A 20323-nucleotide genomic window follows, 5' to 3' on the forward strand; every position below is an offset into this window, starting at 1 on the left:
TTCTTTCAAAAAAAAGTTCTTTATTTTTCATATCCTCTTCCATCTTATGCACAGAGCACACCTAATATACATAATGGGATGTTTTGAAAATCTGTGTAGCAATAGCTTTTGGATAGGTAATTTGATTAGTAAAATTATAATACAAAAAGGGTAAAAGGTTATAGGAAATTAGTCATTTCTAAAGAAGCTTTAGAAAAATCTTGGATATTACAATTCTTTTCATCTTACATGTTTTGCATACAAGTACCTTCACCAGTAAGGCACCTACAATAGTAGTAATAAATGCGATGCAGCTTGGGGCTCATCTCCTAAGTGTTTGATTTTTTTAAAACCAGCAAAGCACATTTTAAATTGAGACATCTGCCACATATCATAATTAAATTCCAAGCAAATAAGCACTTTTTTCAAAGCAGCAGAGTTTTAACTTTCAACTGAACTGATGTGTTGGAATAAACAAAGCACTGAATGCTGTGATTAATCATAGCAGCCTCTCATGAACTACTTGTGTTCCACAAAAATACAAAAAGTGTTAAATGCAGAGGTGGATCTGTACTTGCTGTTACGGCAGCTCACACATCAGAATTAAATATGGGTTTTCAAGCTGTGGTGCGGAGCTATACAAGTGACACAACCTCAGGGCAGTTAACAGGCACAGCCCCCTTACTGTATAAAACAGCAGCTACCCACTTGTTTCTTAAAGTGAAACTAGCAACAGCTGTGAAAATATAGGCCTTCATTATTCCCCAGCCTGCGGACTTGGCCTTTCTTCTTCTCTAACATGCTCTTGCTCTCGCTCCCCCTCCCTCTCCCCTTCCCTTTCCCTTCTGCTTTATTTATAGCAAGTCCTGAAAGGGGAGAGAAAGTTAGATGCAACATAATCTGCTCTTGGGAGACACCGTTTGGTACTCAAGTGCTCATTCCTCCTTCAATCATTTCCTCACTGAAGATCTCCTTGGCAATGACAAGAATCTTCTACTCAGCCAGACTTCCCAACTTAGATTCAAAATGTGTTTCCTGTGAGGGGCCTTGCTCCTGGGGAACATCATGCAAACTTCTTCTTGGTGGCTGTGAACCTCTCCATGTACTAAAAAACAAAACAAAATTATTTTAATGTTTAAATGGGAAGGGGCCAGTGAGATGAAATTGTCTCATATATAATTTTTTATTCAGCATTCTAGCAAGTCCCTTTTGTTCCTAACAATTTTATTATTTTTTAATTGTTTCTTTTTTAAAAAATTTTCTTTTTTTTTTTTTGGAGGGGGGAAAGCAGGGCATTTGGGGTTAAGTGACTTGCCCAAAGTCACATGGCTAGGACGTGTTAAGTGTCCGAGGCCATATTTGAACTCAGGTCCTCCTGACTCCAGGGCAGGTGCTCTATTCACTGTACCACCTAGCCACCCTGTTCCTAACAATTTTAAAGTTCATGGATCTGGCCCATTCAGCAAAAAATATTTATACTTGTGGGTCAAGTTCATAGTCACCTAGGTTATTCTACAGCTTTAGAAAGAAGCTTTCTTGGCACTAATTCCCAGCAGAAACATTAGGGAACTGACCCTTTGAATTTATTTTAAAACAGGAAAAAGCTTGTCCTATTAAGACTAGGTATGAAAATGTACGTGGATCAGTCCAGTGACCTTCTGTAGGGAAACAGATAAGAAACAATCATTTAGAGCGTCATTCACTAACCTTTTCATAGCCTTCCAGTTCTCGGAGTTTCTTTATCTCAAAAAGATTGCCTTCGACTGCAAGCAGAGCAATCTGGGAACTGCTGAGGATGCTTCGTGGAAGCATGCTGAGTTCTAGACAGTTCTCTTCCATGCGCAAGACCTTGAGGCGTGGACAGCGGGATATCTGGGGTGAGATCTGAGAAATCTGTCAAGTCAAGAAAGTAACAAATTCGTTATTTCCTGTTTAATGTTTTTGGAAAATGAAACAAAACACCAAAACCTGACACCACTGACAGTTATCGCCTCTTCTAATTCTATGTCTTTTCATTTTACTGACAAAATTAAGCGGTCTGCAGCATTCTTTGTGGGATCGATTTTTATTTGCTATGCATACTTGTGACAACAAGGGTTTGTTTTTCTTTTTCAGTGTGTGGGGGATGTAGGAAGGAAAGAAAAGATTATTTGAAAATTTCTTTTGTAATAAAAAAGGGTTCATTTTAGGGGGTTGATATCTCCATTTCTTTACCACCTTTAATCTTACTTCTATAACTACCACTCTATTGAAACTACTTTCTCAAGTTATTGATAATCCTTATTACCAAGTTCAATGATGTTTCTTTGTCCTCATTCTCTTGGTTTGTGTTTTGTTACACTATCTTGATTTCTTCTCTTGTCTAAAACCACTCACTTAAACATAAAGTTACTGCTGGGTATAATGTACTTTGGTAAAAGACAGAAAGATAGTAAGTGGCAATCATTACCCTCAAGGGAATTATAGCCTGCTAGGAGGGATGTGACAAAAAGATAATAATATACAAGATAGAAGGTGAGGCAGGCCATATAAAAATCCATATAAAGTATCTGTAGAAAATTTGAGGACAGAAAAAAAACAGAGCAAAGAAAGTCAAGCTGCATGGAAATAACACATGATGGGCTTTGAAAGAGTTTTTTTTTTTGAAGGCCAGGTGACCAAAGAGCCTTTATTAACTTCCTGACTCAGCCCAGGTCTTCAGTTTATGGCCCTAATGCCACAGGACTTTGGTGTCAGTCTCTGCCACCACTTTACCGTCTACAGTCCTCTGAGTGCTGGTTTTATGTAAGAACTGCTGCTGCTGTCCAAGGCATGCACAAGATTGAAGTCCTCCCCATTCTCCAGCAGGTTTCGATAGGTGTGGATTTCTGCTTCCAGTTTGACCTTAATGTTGAGCAGGGCCTCACACTCCTGGGCCTGGCGCTGCCCCTCTGTCTGAGTCTGCCCCAGCTCTGCCTCTAGATGCAGCAGGGCTGTGTTGATCTGTTCCATCTAGATAGCATAGCGGGTCTCCACCTCCCTCAGGCTGTCCTCCAAGCTGGTTTTCAGGTTTTGAAGGGAATCCAGGTTAATCTCTAGGGACTAGACTGTATGTTTCAGCTCAGTGACAGTGTTTCAGGCTGCTTCTACCTCCTCAGATCTGGTGCTGATCACCACAGTGCTCTCCTCAATCTTCTGGGACCAATATTTGTCAAGCTCCTCTCTGTTCTTCTGAGCCAGAGCGTCATACTGGGCTCGGATATCAGCCATGACCTTGCTCAAGTCCTGAGATTTGGGAGAGTCCACCTCCACAGTCAGCCCAGAGCCTGCGATTTGGGTTTGTAGAGAATTCACCTCCTCCTCATGGTTCTTCTTCATGAAGAGCAGTTCTTCCTTCAGGTTTTCGATCTCTGTCTCCAGTTGCAGCCTGGTCACCTTGGTGTCATCAGTGACCTTCCGGAGGCCATGAATGTCTCTTTCTACAGACAGTCTCATGGCCAGCTCTGCTTCATACTTGACTCTGAAGTCATCAGCCACCAGACGGGCATTATCAATCTGTAGGACGATTCTGGCTTTGTCCACTGAGCTTGCATAGATCTGCGCCCGCAGATCCTCAGTCATATTGAAATAGTGTCCCCACTCTCTGGTCTGAGGCCCCTTCTTGTCCATATGCTCCCTGATTTTCCCTTCCAGTTTCTGATTCTTGGTCTCCAGGCTCCACACGCGCTCCAGATAGGAGGCGAGGCGGTCGTTGAGGTCCTGCATGGTCTCTTTCTCCCCCTGGATCCCCCCGATCCCCACCAGCCCCCCCATCAGGCTCCCGGGCCCCCAGTCCCCGCAGAAGCTGGTGGTGCAGGCCACAGAGATTCAGGAGCCAGAGCGCCTGCGCCTGCATAGACGCTGGCGGCGCTGCTGGTGGGCCGGACACGGTGGCTGGGCTCCTGGATCGAGCCCAGGGAGCGGTAGTTGGTGGAGAATGTGGTCGAGCAGGTAGTGAAACTCATTATGTCGACAGTGGACAGATGGGCGCAACAGGAATAGTCAGCCGCTTTTTAAGATTTCTACAGGTAAATAAGGAGTTTGTTCCAGACATGAGGAAAGGTACAGAAAGAGATAAAAAGATGGTATTTTGAGTTTGAGAAACAGCTATTATTTCATTTTTGACTGAACAGAAGGTGTTAAAGAGACATGAAAAATAAACTTGCAAGGGTAGATCATAGTTAGACCATGGAGGGCCTTAAGTAGCAGGCTAGAAAGTTTATTTTATCCAATGGGCAACAGGGAGCCATGTAAAGTTTATGAGCAAGGGTGTGAGATGATTAGACCTATGCCTTAGGAAGATAATTTTGCAAGCTCTGTAAAGGTTATACTGGGAACAGAAGACCAGTGAAGTTACTAGCATAGATGAAATGGTGGTAACTAGGGTGGTAATCAAGTGAATAAAGGAATAAGCAGAGGTAAAACATGAAGTAGAGATGGAATCAACAAGATTTGTCAAGTGAGTGACTTTTTACCTCCCACCCTGAAAAGAGGTAGGTGATTGGGAAGATAGGAATGCCATTAACAGAAAGAACCTAGTTTTAAAAGTCAGTTGATATACATTAAGCATTTCCAATGTGCCAATTACCTAACCAAGTGCTGGTGAAACAAGCCAGTCTCTGACCTCAAGAAGCTTACAATATAAAAGAAGCCAATACACAAAGCTGAAATGAGTAAGGGTAGGGTGTGGCTGGGGAAGATACAACCAGGTAAGAAGTGAGATGTTCTGAGCTGAGCTTCATCCTTAAATGGAGGTCTGAGAGTTCATGGATTCCCACTCCCATCAGAGGGGCATAGCAGTGATTAAGCTAGTGTACCAAGGCTGATGGGATCTTCCCAATTATCAGCAGGCTCTGAGAGGAAATTGAGTAATTTTGTTTTGGACAGGTTAAGTCTGAGATGACAAAGCCATCTGATTAGAAAAAAATCTAAGCAGGCAACCAGAGACTGAGTCTAGATCTCAGAAGGAGAAATTTGGGTTGGATACATATACGTATGTCTATATAGATATAGATTTGAAAGCTATCTGCACAGAAGTGATAATTTAATCCATAAAAGCAAAAGAAGATCACTAAAGGCCTAGGGCAATCAGATGCACCTTCATTTGGTAGGGCTTGGAGGATGAACCACTGAAGGAGATTGAAAGGAGTGGTCAGACAGGTAGCAAGAAAAGCCTTGAGAGAGGATATTCTCAAAAGGATATTGTGAGAGCCCAATGAGATCATGTATAGTGAGTGCTTTACAAATCTCAAAGTGCAATGTAAATAGCAGCTACTTTATTACTGTTCTCAGTCATTTCCTTCACTGGATCATCTTCCTCTGACCGCTTACAAGCATCTCCAGTCTTTGGTATTTTGCTCACCTTCATATTCTTTCTCATTCTGTCTCAGACACACACAATGCATTGTTTGCAGTTTCTACTTCTGTCATCCTCATTTCTATGGACCTGAGCTTCCTCATCTGTAAAAATTAGGGTGTTAGATTAGGTGATCCTGAAATCCCTTCCAGCTCCAGTGACTTGCCTCTTTAAACTTGGATATGCTTTATGACCTACATTTTTCTGTAGTCAGGTCTTTTACTCAAATTCAGCAAGTTTAAAACAAGCTCCTATTTCTAATTTCTATGTGTCAACAGTACCACATTTTGTCACCCATGTTCTAAACCTTGATGTCATCTTTGATTCATCACCACACAATTGTATCTAAAAATCTCCTAGATGACCTTCTGACACCACTAATCTCTCCCCTCTAATCCATCCTTACATAGTGATGTCAGAGTAATTTTCCTGAAAAGTTGGCTTTAATGTTGTCATTCTTGTCTAAAAGCTTTAGTAGTTCCTAATTTCTCACATTGAGTCTAAACTCTTGAGTTACAAAAACCCCTACATTTTTGGCCCTATCCAACTTTATTTGCTATTCACTACTCCCTAAAAACATTTTACATTTTAGTTAGTCTGGACCTTTCATTGCCCCACAAACGTGCTAGGTTCATTCCTTCCTTCACTGCTTTGGTTTATGCTGTTTTCTTTACCTAGAATGTCCTCTTTTCCCTACCTCCTTCTCCTTCCCACCTACCCAAATCCCATCTATCCTTCAAGTTCTTCTTATCCCACAGGACCATAAATACCACCTTCCACCCTTGTAAACCAAGACTCAGAGAAGTTATATCACCTCACTAAGGTCAATAGCTCTCCAGTCATAGCCATGCCGGGACTTGAACCCAGGTCCTCTGATTCCAGATGCTGCACTCTTCCTACTCTTACCACATTCCACTCCTATGAATCCATAAGAACTTGGTCTCTCCTGAAATATTCAGTCACAAACTGCTCTCTCTTTCATATAGTAAGTTTTAACTCATCAAGCACGTTATTAACCTAAGGATTATTTCCTTAGCATCCCCTAAATCAATGTTGTAAACAAAATCTGTGCTCTGTCTAGGAACAAACATGCTTATTAGAGATCCAGGAAGTTTCATTATCTTTATTTTAAATTTATTCTGTAATGAATAAATGGGTAGCCTCCCAAAAAAGATGACAAAAGATCAGACAAAAGCAAGCCCTTTTTATCCTGTTCCCACTCGAATTTCCCACCATGCTCCTCCCTTCAAAGCTGGGATTGGCTTCAGATCTTCTGGGTTACAAGTTTCCCAACCTGCCCATTAAGCATTCATGTTAATGAAAAGTTGGTGATCATCCCCTAACCAGTCCGAGCCAACCAAGCTCAGGCCCCTTTACAGATTTATGCCTTCCTGTTGTAAACACCCATTGTTCCTGTAGAATCTGTGGAAACCAAACTGCCAGTATTTCTCACATCGATAAGCACATAACAGTTGCTTCATAAATTTTACTTAGTTGACTAAACAAAAATTCAACATACATGTATCAAACACCTACTAAGGGGAAGATGCTTTGCTAAGGCACCATCTCTGACCTCAAGGGGCTTGCAATTTAGTAAAGAAGATACTAGTGTAGCAATGATATGAAATTGAATATAAATAATAATGATAACAGTAGCTAGCAATTAAAGCTAATGCTTTAAGATTTGTAAAGTGCTTTGCAAATATCTTACTCTTTCCTCATAAACACTTTGGGGTATAGGTGCTATTTATTATTGGATCTCCATTTCACAAAGGAGGCAACTGAGGCAGAGGGGTTAAATTACTTGCTATTGTTGGAGGCAGGATTTGAACTTGGGTCTTCCTGATTTGAAAGCCAGCATGCTATCCACTGTGCCACCTAGTTGCCTCCCAGGGGTACAAAATCCTGAAGATCTCAAAACTCAGAATGTTGTATCAATAACACCATCTTTCCTCAGAATAGGCAGAAATTGGACCACCAACCTCAAGGCAAAGCTTAAAAAAAAAAAAAAACAAAACCCAAGCTTCTTTCTATGAGATTACTTTGTCCCCAGTGAAGTTCCTCCAATTAAGTGCTTTTCAGTTTAGTGAAAGAATCCATTTCTGACAGGGAGACAAATATAGAGGGGCCATCTATCTTTACCTGAGTTCTCACAAACGTATATCATAGATCATATACCTTACAAGTTCTAGTCCCAACACATTATTTTAAACATGAGAAACTGAGGCCCAGAGTAGTTAATACATTTGTCAAGGTCACACAGGTAGGAAGCATAGCAGACTCAGTTAGTGGTAGAGCTAGAAGAGCCTTAACTTCCTGTACCAAACAGTCCAAAATATTCAGAAGAATTCTACACAATAAGATTTTTCAGGTATGCCAATTCAGAGCAACTGAAAGGGATCAAATAGTAAACATTCCTTTACTTAAGTTCCTAGAATGTGCCAGACATTGTGCTAGGTGCAAGGATACAACATAAAAATGATACAGCTCCTCAAGAAGCTTACATTTTATTGAGGGAGACATTTACACACTTATTTGGATAGGAAGGCACTAGCAGCTGGTGGAGGAGGGTTTAATATATAGACATGAGCCCCTCACAAAAGGAAAACTCAACTAAACAACCTATGCTTAATTAGCTAATCCTTTAATCTCTGCCACAATAGTCCCAAAAAAAGCCTCTAAATCCTGGCAGCATAATGATATATTTATAAGGGATAACCTTTTAGCATAAAGGGGCTTAGTCACTAAAGAAGTACAAAGGGGCAGTTCAGTATAACTTCCCTCATTTCAACATTACACCTTTTGACCATATCAAGAAGGGATATCAAAATAATTGTGAATGACATCTCTGTACCTCACCTTCATAGATGAAGTCTTACAACAAACAATTCCAAAGATAACCAGTCACACCTTCCATAAAACCTCCACATTTTTTGTAGCATTGTCCTTATCAAAACTACTAGAATGGGGATGTTCTGCTTGAATTCCTGGTTCCTATTAGAAGGTTCCGGGGTCCAATGGTCAGGGAATCTTTCAGGGTAAACACGGCAGACTGAGGAGTCCACCACGAAAAGATGGTTCACCTCTTAGTGCCATCTTACTTAAACCTTAGAGAACAGTATGAACTTAAATGGTTGCTTGGGGTTTAATAAAAACCTTGGTTATAGAATTCAACCTTGTTTCCTTGATCCTAAGCTGTGTGCAAATAGATGGCCCCTTGAGTCAAGGGACACACACAGATATAGACACACACTCTCTCTCACACACATACATTCTCTCTCTTTCTCAGAGCCAGGAAAAAGTGGGAAAGGGGCTATTCAAAAGTCCATGAACTCACATACACATCTAAGTTACAGACCTGATTCTGGTTGAGGTTCAGCTCAATAGCCTGTAGTTCTCCTACTGTGTCAGGTACACTTTGAATCTGGTTTTTGGAAAGGTCTACCACATCCAAGTGTCGCAGGCTACAGAGCTGAGATGGTAGGGCTCGAAGCTGGTTCCCAGAGAGGCTCAGAGACTTGAGGGCAGACAACTGTCCAAAGGCAGCTGGCAGCTGAGTCAGGTGATTGTTGTTAAGGTGTAGGGTCTCTAGCTTTGTCAACTTGCACAGCTCCTCCGGCAGAACAGCTAACAAAGATAATCAGAAACAACTGAATATGATGCAGAGGAGAAAATTTCAAAAAGCTTTCAAAGATTCTGTTGCAGATTGCCTTGCCAATAAATTTTCTCTTTATTTATCTAAAACACCCACATGCTGTGCTATTTTTCAAATACTGTATTTTGTTGCATTTCCCTCTGGAAAGTAACATGGAAAATAAAGGACACAATGGCATTAAAGGGGTATCCTGTAATTACAGCAATAGCCTTCTGGTTAGTCTCCCTGCCTTCAAAGTCTCTCCTCATTCCAGTTCATCAATGTGAATCTTCCTAAAGAACAGGTCTAACCATGTCAAAGTCCAGTGGCTTCCTATTACATCCAAAATCAAAGATAAAATCCTCTGTTGTTTGATAAGACCTTTGTAACCTGGCCTCATCATACCAGTCCAGTCTTCTTACTCTTGACTCCCTTTACTCATGATCTAGCTACACAGACCGTGCTGTTCCTTTAACAAGACTAATTAAATCCAGACCTCTCCCTGCCTCGGCTCCACTTCCTGATTTCCTTAAATCTTCTGCTAAAGTTCCACGTTCTGCTTCACCATCTCCATATTCCATGCTAATATTTCCCTCTGAAATTTTCTCAATGTCAAAGATGTATATCTTGTTTATACATAACTGTTTGCATATTGTCTCCTCCACTGGATTGAGACTTTGAGGGCAGGGGATGTTTTTGCCTCTTTTTATGTCCAAGGCCTAGCACAGTGTCTGTATGTGCTTAATAAATGTTTGTTGGCTCCTTTAAATGTAATTTTGTGTGTTTTGGAATCCCATGGGTGTGGCCTTAGTTAATTCTGGATCCCTTTTTAATAGTAGGTTGAATTTTTCTAGTGCTATTAAGATTGGGCCTTAAGATTGATCTTCAGACCACCATGACATTTTTTCCCCTTAAGGAAAGCTGTAGTTTATAGAATCTATGCATAGAAACCATTATTATAAGATTATAACCTTAATCTATCTTAAGGTTATAATCTTATACCCTTAAGGGAAGCTGTAAGCTTATACAACATGGAAAAATACTGACAATAATTTCTGATGATGGTTCAGTTGTGTCCCCCAAAAAACATCTTGTCTAACAAACTCCCAAAACGATACTTTGCCTTGCTCTGATGTGCAAATCAGCCAGCTGGGGAAGGGGGCACCAAAAATCAAGAGTATAAGAACTCCACTCTCAAAGAGGAGCTTTTGAAGCAGACCTGCCCCCAAAACTGGGGCACGGGTTCCACTGCTGATGGAACCCTTGCTTCTGTGCTCCCCAAGGTAGTGCTGCTGTTACATAAGCTATACTGTGTTAGTGTTTATATACCCGAGTTATCACCTTCTACCTCCTCTTCCCATTGCTTCTAATGAAGCTTTGCACTGAACTGGATGCCTACTGTTTTGCATGTTATTCTCAGCACCCAAACTCATTAGGGGGCTGTTTTCCCCAACACCTCTGGCTGCTCCACGGGTCTCTCCTTAGACATTTACTGGGCATAGGGAAAAGGACTTAACCTACACCGAGGGTGTAGAGCACCGGGAGGCCTGCTGAAGAAAGCAAGGGGAACCTTACTTTGGGGTTGGGGGGGCTCCCTTATGCCAGGGGCCTGTCACAAAACATTTTTCCAGTCTCATCGGAGACCCGGCATCTCCTCTTATCCCCGCCCCCACTCACTCAGTCTGTTGTGGTTCAGGGACAGGCTCTTGAGCAGCGAGAACTTCCCAATGAGGGCGGGCGGGAGATGCTCTATCTTGTTGTTGGACAGGTCGATGGTCCGGAGGTTGTTCGTCAGCCTCTGCAGGTCCTCGGGGAACTGGAGAAAGGGGGTGGTCGCAGCGCGGGCCGGCCCAGCCCAGCCTCCCGCTTCCCCGCCGCCTCCCGGGGCCGGCCGGGCTCCATCCCCCGCCCCGGGCTCGGTCTCACCTCCGTCAGGCCGCGGTCCTTCAGCTGAAACACGCCCGTTTTCTGCGCCGTTTCCAGGTGGGCGCGGAGGGCGCTGTTCCCCATCCTGCAGCCGCTGCAGCCGGCCTGCCGGCCTGGGCCTCACTCACCCTACGGGAGAAGCCGCTGCGGTCACCGCCGGGCCCGAGGGAGGCGCGACGGCCTCCCTTCTGGGGCCCGTCCAACCCTCCCGCCCGCCCGCTGGGCCCTACCGCCCTCCGCCGCTCCCCAGAAGCCCAGCGCAGCTAGAAGCACCACGGTCACCCTACCCACGACCCCGGCGGCCTCCGGCCAGGGCACTGAGGCCTCGGCCGGGTGACGCCGGGGGCCCCGCCCCTGGGCGGGGAGGTTGTTCCCCAGCTTGGGTCCGGGACGCCCTATGACGTCATTAGCACGCGCCTGCGCGGCCCGCCCAGGTTGCCGTCTTTTGGATTCCCTTGCGCGCGCGCAGTGGCTGCCCGGAGGCTGAACTTTTGTCCGGCCCGCGGCTGGGAAAGACGGCTCGCCGAGGTATGGCGGCTGCCAACCCTTGGGTCCCGGAGAGCTCCCCAACCGCCGCGGGGCTACTGTTGGCAGAATGCTTAGCCTCGGGGCTCGTCACTCAGGTGAGTGGGTGGCGACTTGGGAAGGGAAGATGGTGTCACTAGCGTAATACTCCCTATAGGTGACAGTGACTGGGCGAGAGAGCCGGGCAAAAGAAAGAAAATAACAAAGTCTGAGGCGGGCCGGGAGGGAAGCGGAGGGGTCCGCCGAGTCGGTGCTTACTTAAGTCAGCGGAGGGAACTGTCGTGGAAAAAGCGCCGGAGCCGGAGTCCCAGGACCTGGGTTCAAATTCCGCCTTCTCCACGTCCTACCTGGGTGATGTTGGCAAAGTCACCAAACCTCTCCGAGCCGGTTTCCTCCTCTGTGAGACGCGAAAGGGTTGCACTAGATGATCTCTAAGGCCCCTTCCCTCCGTCCTACGGAGATGTCTCCCTGCGGCTTGGTGAGGTTGGAGGTTCGCCTGGAGAGGAAGGATCATCCCAGGCTGAGTCCTGGCAGGAAGAAGCTTACCTCTGCGCGGCCCTGGAGGGAGGGGGAAAAAGGAGAGAGGCACTGGAGTTTCCCAATCACTTTTCCTTCACGGACGCAGCTCTAACGTCACAATTTTTTTCTGCCTTGCCATAGGCTGATAAGGGAAGGAAGGCACCACCTTTTCTTCCAAAACAACTGCTGGCTGCATTTTATTTATTAAGTGTTTACTGTGTTTTCTGAACGTTGGGGGAGGGGAGAAGGGTTTACCCAGAAAGGTCTCTGCAGTGCCTTCCCATAAGGTACTCCTGTTACAGCTGGGAAGACCACAGTGAATCTTTTGTGTCACTGGGAACATGCACGTTTTAGGCAAAGTTGATAAGTAATTTTAAGAGAGGGAGGCAGTTGCATTTGGGAGGGCTGGGAAAGGTCCCCTGCAGAAATTGAGATTTGAGCTTCATCTTCATGATGGAAGTCAGGGAAAAGAATAGGTGAAGGTGGAGAGGATGAGCATTCCAGGACTGAGGGGACAGCCACTATAAAGATGAGGAGACCAGAGGATCTGGAAGAGCATCTGTGCAGAGGGAATACAAAAAAGGGAAGAAAGGAAAGAAAAAATGGCCCCACCCTCCAAAAACTTATATCTTAATGGAAACAATTGGATTGTGAACTGCATTTTGTATCTCTTGTGGGGAAGTGGGCTGTGTGTTGGGGAAGAGTTGTAGAGCTTTGAAAGGAATGTGCCTAAAGTAGAGAGGAGGAAAAAAGAACGACATGAGGGAATGAAAGAGAAGACAGGGTAGAAAAGGAGAGTAACTACATAGCTGTGGAAAGTCACCTGATTTCTCTGAGCCTTACTTAAGTTTACTGATCTGAAAATGAAAGATGAGATAACCTCCAGATTCCCTTATAGTTCTAAGATTTTGTGATTCTGTGAGTAAAAAAAAAAATGTATTGAAGAGATGAGGAAAGAATGATTAAATTTGAAATAGATTAAAGAAGTAAGTGGAGAGACTGAATCTGATTGTCAGTTAATCAATAAAAATTAAGTGCCTACTATATTCCGGGCACTCTGCTAATAGGAGATACAAAACAGTTTGTAATGGATATATGTGATTTGAATAGCACCAGAAAGATATGTCCTTTGCTATGAAAATGTTTAATAAAATTTAAAAGGACCTTAAATATTACCTAGATCAACCTCCCACCTAAATTGCTAGACTCTTTCTTGTTTTCCCAACAGATGGGGAAGCAGCATTGTACATACCTGAAGAAAGCCAGGATAGGAGATACAAAACAGTTTGTAATGGATATATGTGATTTAAAGAGCACCAGAAAAAAGCCAGGGAGTTACTATTCTGCTCCCAAATTTGCCATCTTCTAACCATTAGTTCAGACCTGTGCCTCTTGGAGTTCCCAGGATAAATTTAATTTAGTTTAATTTAATTCTTTCACATTCACTATGTGCCATTTTTTGGGGTGAAGCATTTTCTTTTTCTCTAATTCCTGGACATGATAGTATGAATAAATTTATCAAATTATTTCCATCTTTTGTGTTAGAGACAACTTACACGAATAAGAAAACAGCATATGGAGTGGGAATAAAGTGCAAAAAGGAGGTGAGAAGAAGGGTTCAGAAAGGGGATATGTAGGTGGCACTGAGTAGGCTTTGCCTGTTTGATAATTCTGCCCAAGCAGTAAGTGTCTCCTTTTTCTCCTTGGCCTGATTTTGTGCTTTTTGGTTCCAGAATTGTCATTTTGTATTGCATCTGATACACCCATTATTCCAGGAGTGTAGAAGGAGCCCCTTCTGGGCTACCTTCATTTCAGCCCTGCTTTTAGGGAGGTATAGATATGTAGAAACTCGTTAAGTCCCTGAAAGTCTGTAGGGCATCTACAGGTTTGGGGACATACAACAGATTTGGGATTTAGTTATAGAAGTGACTATAAGGAAAGCTTTTAAATCTTTACCTTAGGCAACAAGATAGCTAGTGGAAAAGGTGCTTACTTCCCTGTATTCTAGTTCTGGCTGCCTCCTGCTAGCTTTGTGAGCTTTTCCAAAATCCCTTCTTTGAATCACTTTTCTTATCTGAAAAGTGAAGAGATTGAACTAGATGTCTATCTCTTAAGTATGTTCTAGCTCTTAACATTTTATACCTGGTAGAAGGGTAGCTACTTTTCGAAAGCAAGAAGGATTTTCTAGCTGCCCTGTATAGAACATATACAGCTTAATAATTGTTGTGAACAGAAATCTGGCACTGTGGGGAAGGAGTGCAAAAGGAACATAAAAACGTGCTTCTTGCTCTTAAGCTTGTGGTGTGATAGAAAAGTTGACCACAGCATGTCTATGAAAACACAGATTCCCCAAACCTCAGCTTCATATTCCCTCCAGCCTGAGTGTGCACTCGAACCATCTGATTCTGCCTAATGCTGCTAACCTCCTTCTCACCATCTGGACCAATACTCCCCACACTGGATCTGAGATTTAGAGTTCTTTGCTCCAATCTTATACAATCTCAGGCCCAGAGGAGGAAGTTAATCTACTCATTTAAATCCTGGCCCTGTGCCTAAACTAGGTGATTATTATTGACCTAGTATGTATTGTCTTTCTGCAGCCTCCCCCCCCCCCTTAGATTATAAACTCTTTGAGGTCAGGGACTGCTTTTTAAAAATCTGTATCCTTACAGTTTAGCACAGTGCCTGGCACATAGAAAGCGGTTAATAAATGTTTACAGACTATGACTAAAATGGCTTTTATTGAAATGGAATATAGACAGGTCACATGGGCAGATTTTACTGCTCTGTGCCTATTTCTGATTCCATAAAATGAAATGTATGTTTGTTAGTGGGGGTTAGAACGCTTGACCTCTGAGTTCCCTTTCAGTTCTCATATTCTGTTCCAGGGCAAGTGTTGACCCACACTGCTATCCTTGGTGATATCAGGAAAAATTGAGGAAAGCCTCATGGTCCAGGGGCCAACCCCTCCTGTGGCAGACTTATTCCAGGACAGGGATGAGAGTAGTACTGGAAGGGTAGGAATAAATGCCTTGCAATGCATTGTTGGAGGGAACGCCCAAATCATAAGATCATTTAAATATTTGAGTGCTGTAAGCCCTTTAGATACACACACACACTTTCTTTGGGAAAACTGATCTTGTTGTGGAAATGCTCAAGCTGTATTTGAGTGTGTGGAACTCAGGATCCCTGGGAAGCTATAAATTCAGAAAGATACTGTATTATCTTATGGGGAGCAAAGATTTGAGTGTATTTGCATAGCCACGAGGCTGGGACTAATCGTAGGAACACCAAGTTCTTTAGTTTAAAAAAAAAAAGGCAGGAATGAGTAGAATGAGAAATGAAAGGAATGAATTTAAAAAATGGAATTGGTGGGCCTTCCGTGGAACCCAATTAATATCTTTGCAATTTGTTCTAAGATAAATGACTCATTAATTTTAAAGATTATCTAATCTAATTCATAGCTGAATGGAAATCTTCTTTAGAACAGCTCTAGAGTAATGGCCTAGCCCCTGATGGAAGATCTCCAGTGAGGAAGAATTTACTGTCTCCCAAGGAGGCCTTAATTTGAGTTTATTTTTTTTGCTTTTTGGAGGGTCAGTTGGGGTGAAGTGACCTGCTAGTAAGTGTTAAGTATCTGACGCAGGAACTGAACTCAGATCCTCCTGACTCTAGGACCGGTGCTCCGCTCACTGAGCCACCTAGCTGCCCCAATTTGAATTTTTATGTTGTTCTAGTTGTTAGGAAATCTTTTACTCATGTTGAATTAAAGTTTGCCTCTTTGTCTTCCATGTATTGGCCCTAATTCTGTTCTCTGAGGGCAAACAGAAATAAGGCTAATTTTTATTTTCTGTCCAACCCCAAGATCTTTTTTTAGAATAGCTGCTTTTTAACCATGCCTTCTTCATCTTACATCTTTAACTTCTGAAATTGATTTTTTAAAAATTTTAATTAATTTATTTTTAGTTTAGAACACTCAGTTCTACAAACCCTTGAGTTTTAGATTTTCTCCCCCTTCTTTCCCTCCCCGCTCCCTAGGATGGTATGTAGTCTGATATAGGTTCTACGTCTACATTCATATTAAACATTATCACATTATTCATGTTATAAATAAGAATTATATACAGTGGGATGAATCACAAGAAAGAAGGAACAAAACAAAACAAGAAGCAGAATGAGCAAATAGTATGCTTCGATCTATATTCATACTCCATAGTTCTTTGTCTGGATGTGGATAGCATTTTCCATCATGAGCCCCTTGGAACTGCCCTAGAGTCTTGCATTGCTGAGAAGAGCAAAGTCTACCAAAGTTAGTCATCGCACAGTGTGGCTATAACTGTGTACAGTGTTCTCCTGGTTCTGCTCCCCTCACTCAGCATCAGTTCATACAAGTTCAGGTTTTTTTTTGAAATCTGCCTGCTCATGGAATTGAGCTATTTATCCCTATTGAATCACTATTAAATTTAATCTTACTATAATCAGCCCCATTCTCTAGATCCCTTTGGATCCTGTCATCTATTATGTTAGCTGTCCTTCCCACCTTTGTGTAACTTACAAATCTGATGAGCTTACATCATCTATTACTTTATCCAGATCATTAATAAAAATGAAAAACAGCTCAAGGCCTAGTACAGATCCCTGGAGTACTCCACTGGAGATCTTCTGCCACATTGATACTAAAACATTAATAATTAGTATTTGAATACAGCCATTCAATGAGTTCTGAATTTATAAGTTAGTATTATTGCCTGATTCATGTCAGTCCATCTGGTTTTATTGCCTGATTCATACCCCTCTGTCTTGTCTATCATATTAAAATCTGATTAAAAATTAAATTAAATTAAAAATTGCTCAAATCCAGGTAAATTATTATCTATAGGATTTCCCTGCTCTACTAGTTTTTTTTAGTAATCCTCTCCAAAAAAAGGGAAATGAAGCTAGTTTAGCATGACTTTTTTTTATTTGTTTTTTATTTTATTCCAAATTATTCCCCTCCAGTCCTCCCTGAGTCATTGGGAAGGGAATGAAATACGATACCCATTCTACATGTGAAGTTACCCCATGATCTGTTCTAGATGAAACCATGATGACTTTTTGTAATCATCATTTCCCTTTCCAGATGTTTGACTGCTTCAATAATTTGTTCCAGAATTTTCCCAGGAATTTGAGTCAAGGTAGTTGGTCTGTCGTTTTTAGACTATATTCTCTTGCCTTTTTTGAAAGTCAAGATATTTGCCCTTTTCCAGTCTCATGTTATTTCTCCTATTGATTTTTCACTTATCACTGTTAGAGACGCAACAGGCACATCTGCCAGATCTTTACGGACCCAAGGAAGCAGTTCATTTGGGCGAGGGAACAGGAATTCGTCAAGAGCAGCTACATCTTCTCTTACTGTCCCCTTATTTGTTTATCAACTTTTTATTCTGTTTTTTTTTTTGGTTTAAAGGTTATGCTGCTTTGTAGATAAAACAGAAACACAGTAAGAGCTAAGCAGCTTCTCCCCACCTTCTTGCTCTTTTGTCAGTGTAGCAGCAAGCACCCTAGCATACCCAGGATGGCTACTTGCACAGGTTCTTAGATCTGCTTTTCTAAAGGAAAGCAACCCAAAATGGGTTAACAATCTTACTTTTTTTTTTTTTGCTTTTTGAAGGGCAGTTGGGGGTTAAGTGACTCGTGCAAGGTCACACGGCTAGTTTTTGTGTTAAGTGTCTGAGGCCGGATTTGAACTCAGGTCCTCCTGACTCCAGGGCCAGTGCTCTATTCACTGCACTACCTAGCCTCCCCAACAATCTTACTTTAATCAAACATATATCATTTACCTACTTAGGGGAAAAAGTCAGCACCCTGAACTTCAGAGAATACAAACAGAAGTTACAAGCAGACAAAAAAAATACAGAGAAACAGACTAGCAGACAGGGCTTCCAGCTGTCTGACCATTACATCCATACCTAGTTAGTTACCAGAGAGGGAAGTGCCAACGTCTGGGTTTTCAAAGCCAGGGGGGCTTAACGGTTGCCTAGAGTCTCATCTGGCCAAATCACACAACTCTTCCCAAAGTGAGCCTCAAAGCAAAACCTCACATCAGGGTATATGTAGCCTTCTTCTGGGTCAGAGAATGTCATAACCCTCTTGACCCACTGCCCAGTCACAAAACAACAAGGTGTGGGCATACCTGAAATGTGACCACAGTCTCCATGTGACCACCTTCAACCTATTAGGGGGCAGAGTATATTTTCAAATCAGGGAAAGTTCTCAGATTGACTTATGCCTATCATGGGGCAGGGAAGATCTTTATTACCATTACAGCCAGTTATCTCTCCCAGCTAAATATTCTATACCTTCTTTGATATCTTTCATTTCCTCTCAGTACACTAAACAAACTAAACAAAACAAAAAACCCCAAACCCTACCCTATCCTACCCCTTTTTTGTCTTTAGCTTCCCTCCCCAGCCTCAACTCGTTCTGAACTTTAGCATTTCTGAAACTTTTTATAGGACCCTGCTATGCCCTTATGTTTGTTTTCTATTACCTGACTTTGCTTCCATCTTTATCTATCTTTTAAAATCTAAGTTTGTTGGGGTACACTACAGATTCACATTGGCTTCTCAGACAAAACCCATTTTTCTTATTCATTGGGTTTACCTTTAGTGTCTTCAAAATTTCATTCTTTAGCATCTCCTAATCTGTCCTGAGCTAACTTCTTCTGAAGCATTTTAATCCATGGAATCTTAGCTATTTTTTCTCTCACCTCTGAAATCTGCTTTTCCAAAATCTAGGGTACATTTCAGACAGTGCCCAGATTTCATCTTCTCTCTCACAGAATGGAGTGGTCATTTTCCCCCAAGGCTCCCATCAGTTCCACCTTATCAACCATTTACTTTCTGTTAGTGAAAATCATATCCAGAACAAATTTTTCCCATGTTTTGATGGATGAAATTATCACTAAAGCATGTCAAAAAGACTGCTCCATTTTTGGCAGAAAGAGAGCCTCTGTCTGGGATTGAAGTCTCCCACCTCTACATCATGCCTCTGTCAAGCCTCTGATGTTTCCCACACTCCTCATTTATTTCCTTTTTCTGTCCAGGTGCTCTGTAGCATATATTCCAATGGCAATCACTTCTGTTTCTCTCTCCATTGTTGTCGTCATTGTTTTTCGTTTTGTGTCAATTCATATGTGTCTTCAACCAGTATTTACGTGGCATATTTTTGTTACTGTCCTCTTTGCCTTTTTCTGCTCACATTCCAGCTTGTCAGTATTTTCCAATAGATCTGTGATTTTCATAGGGTTGGTAACCCTCTTTCTGTTGTTGTTTTTTTTTTTTTTTTTTTTTTTTGTTTTGGAGGGGCAATTGGGGTTAAAGTGACTTGCCCAAGGTCACACAGCTAGTACGTGTTAAGTGTCTGAGGTCAGATTTGAACTCAGGTCCTCCTGACTGCAGGGCCAGTGCTCTATTCACTGTGCCACTTTAGCTGCCCCAGGGAGTATGTTCTTATATATCTTCTTTTAAGCCATTTTTATTTTTTTTGGTGATTCTTTCCTATTACATTGTTTATTGCATGTATTGTTTTCTCGGCTTTGCTTTCTTCACTTTGCATTAGTTCGTTTATATACTTACATGTTTCTCTGTATTCATTGCATTCATCACTTCTTACAATAGAGTAAGATTCTGTAGTACATGCATTCATGTACTACAATTTCTTTAGCCACCAATGATCATTTGCTTTGCTTTTAATTCTTTGCTGTCACTAAAAGTGTTTTTATAAATATTCTGATGCATATAGGATTTTCTTCTTATGTATGGTCTCCCTGCTATATAATTCTAGTAATGTAATCTCTAGGTCTTGCATAATTTCAAATTATTTTCCAAAATGGTTGTATTCTGATTCACAACTCCACCAAAAATGTACTAATGTGCCTCTCTTCCCAAAGCTCTTCCAAACTTGACTGTTGCCATCTTTTGTCATCTTTGCCAATTTTTCAGGGTGTGAGATGAAACCTCAAAGTTGTTTTGATTTATGTTTCTTTTATTAGTGATTTGGGATATTCTCTCATATGGTTAATAGTTTGTATAGGTTATCATATACATTGTTAATAATTCTTCTAACAACCTAAAAATATAGGTTATAATTAGTTCTTTGTTCATATCCTTTGACCATTTCTCTGTTGGGGAATGGTTTCTGGCCTTATAGAAGGTATCCTAAAAGTCTTAATGTAGTCTTTTTTTTTTTAAAGCAATTGGGGTTAAGTAACTTGCTCAAGGTTACACGGCCAGTTATTTTGTGTGGGTGCCAAGTATCTGAGGCCGGAACTGATCCCGGGTCTCCTGATGCTGGGGCTGGTGCTCTTCCTCACTGCACCACCTGGC

At 42.0% G+C, this 20323-nt stretch overlaps 2 protein-coding genes and 1 pseudogene across 4 annotated transcripts in view; 1 reads left to right on the plus strand and 2 right to left on the minus strand.

Annotated features, from left to right (window-relative positions):
- Positions 1-12453, minus strand: LRRC57 (leucine rich repeat containing 57). Of its 3 annotated transcripts, none has more exons than XM_069105854.1 (6): positions 11697-12453; positions 10914-11042; positions 10665-10803; positions 8712-8980; positions 1687-1872; positions 1-1084 (listed from the first exon to the last, which is right to left on the minus strand). In XM_069105854.1, exons 2-6 carry the CDS (start codon positions 10995-10997, stop codon positions 1043-1045), a joined length of 720 nt encoding a protein of 239 aa, XP_068961955.1. In that variant the 5' UTR covers positions 10998-11042; positions 11697-12453; the 3' UTR covers positions 1-1042. The 3 variants fall into 3 exon arrangements, with proteins under 3 accessions (XP_068961955.1, XP_068961953.1, XP_068961952.1); XM_069105852.1 differs by lacking the exon at positions 11697-12453 and adding an exon at positions 11201-11315; XM_069105851.1 differs by lacking the exon at positions 11697-12453 and adding an exon at positions 11144-11280.
- On the minus strand, positions 1929-5373 carry LOC138175445 (keratin, type I cytoskeletal 18 pseudogene; annotated as a pseudogene).
- HAUS2 (HAUS augmin like complex subunit 2) overlaps positions 11332-20323 on the plus strand; it is a 22695-nt gene continuing 13703 nt past the window's right edge. Inside the window, exon 1 of the mRNA XM_069105855.1 lies at positions 11332-11536. Within this exon, the coding sequence (XP_068961956.1) occupies positions 11444-11536 (93 nt within the window). The 5' untranslated portion in view covers positions 11332-11443. The remainder of the gene's footprint in view (positions 11537-20323) is intronic.

This window comes from Petaurus breviceps, unplaced genomic scaffold (assembly GCF_028583685.1).
Source record: "Petaurus breviceps papuanus isolate PSGF00001 unplaced genomic scaffold, PetGlider_PUasm1.0 77, whole genome shotgun sequence".
In the NCBI taxonomy this organism is placed as follows: domain Eukaryota; kingdom Metazoa; phylum Chordata; class Mammalia; order Diprotodontia; family Petauridae; genus Petaurus; species Petaurus breviceps.

Coding starts and splice junctions, on each gene's coding strand:
- LRRC57 (XM_069105854.1), bottom strand. CDS start 10,997: ATGGGGAACAGCGCCCTCCGCGCCCACCTGGAAACGGCGCAGAAAACG. Junction 8,981..10,664: donor CCTGAACCACAACAGACTGA/GTGAGTGGGGGC, acceptor TATCTTTGTTAG/CTGTTCTGCCGGAGGAGCTG. Junction 1,873..8,711: donor TGAACCTCAACCAGAATCAG/GTCTGTAACTTA, acceptor TTGACTTGACAG/ATTTCTCAGATCTCACCCCA.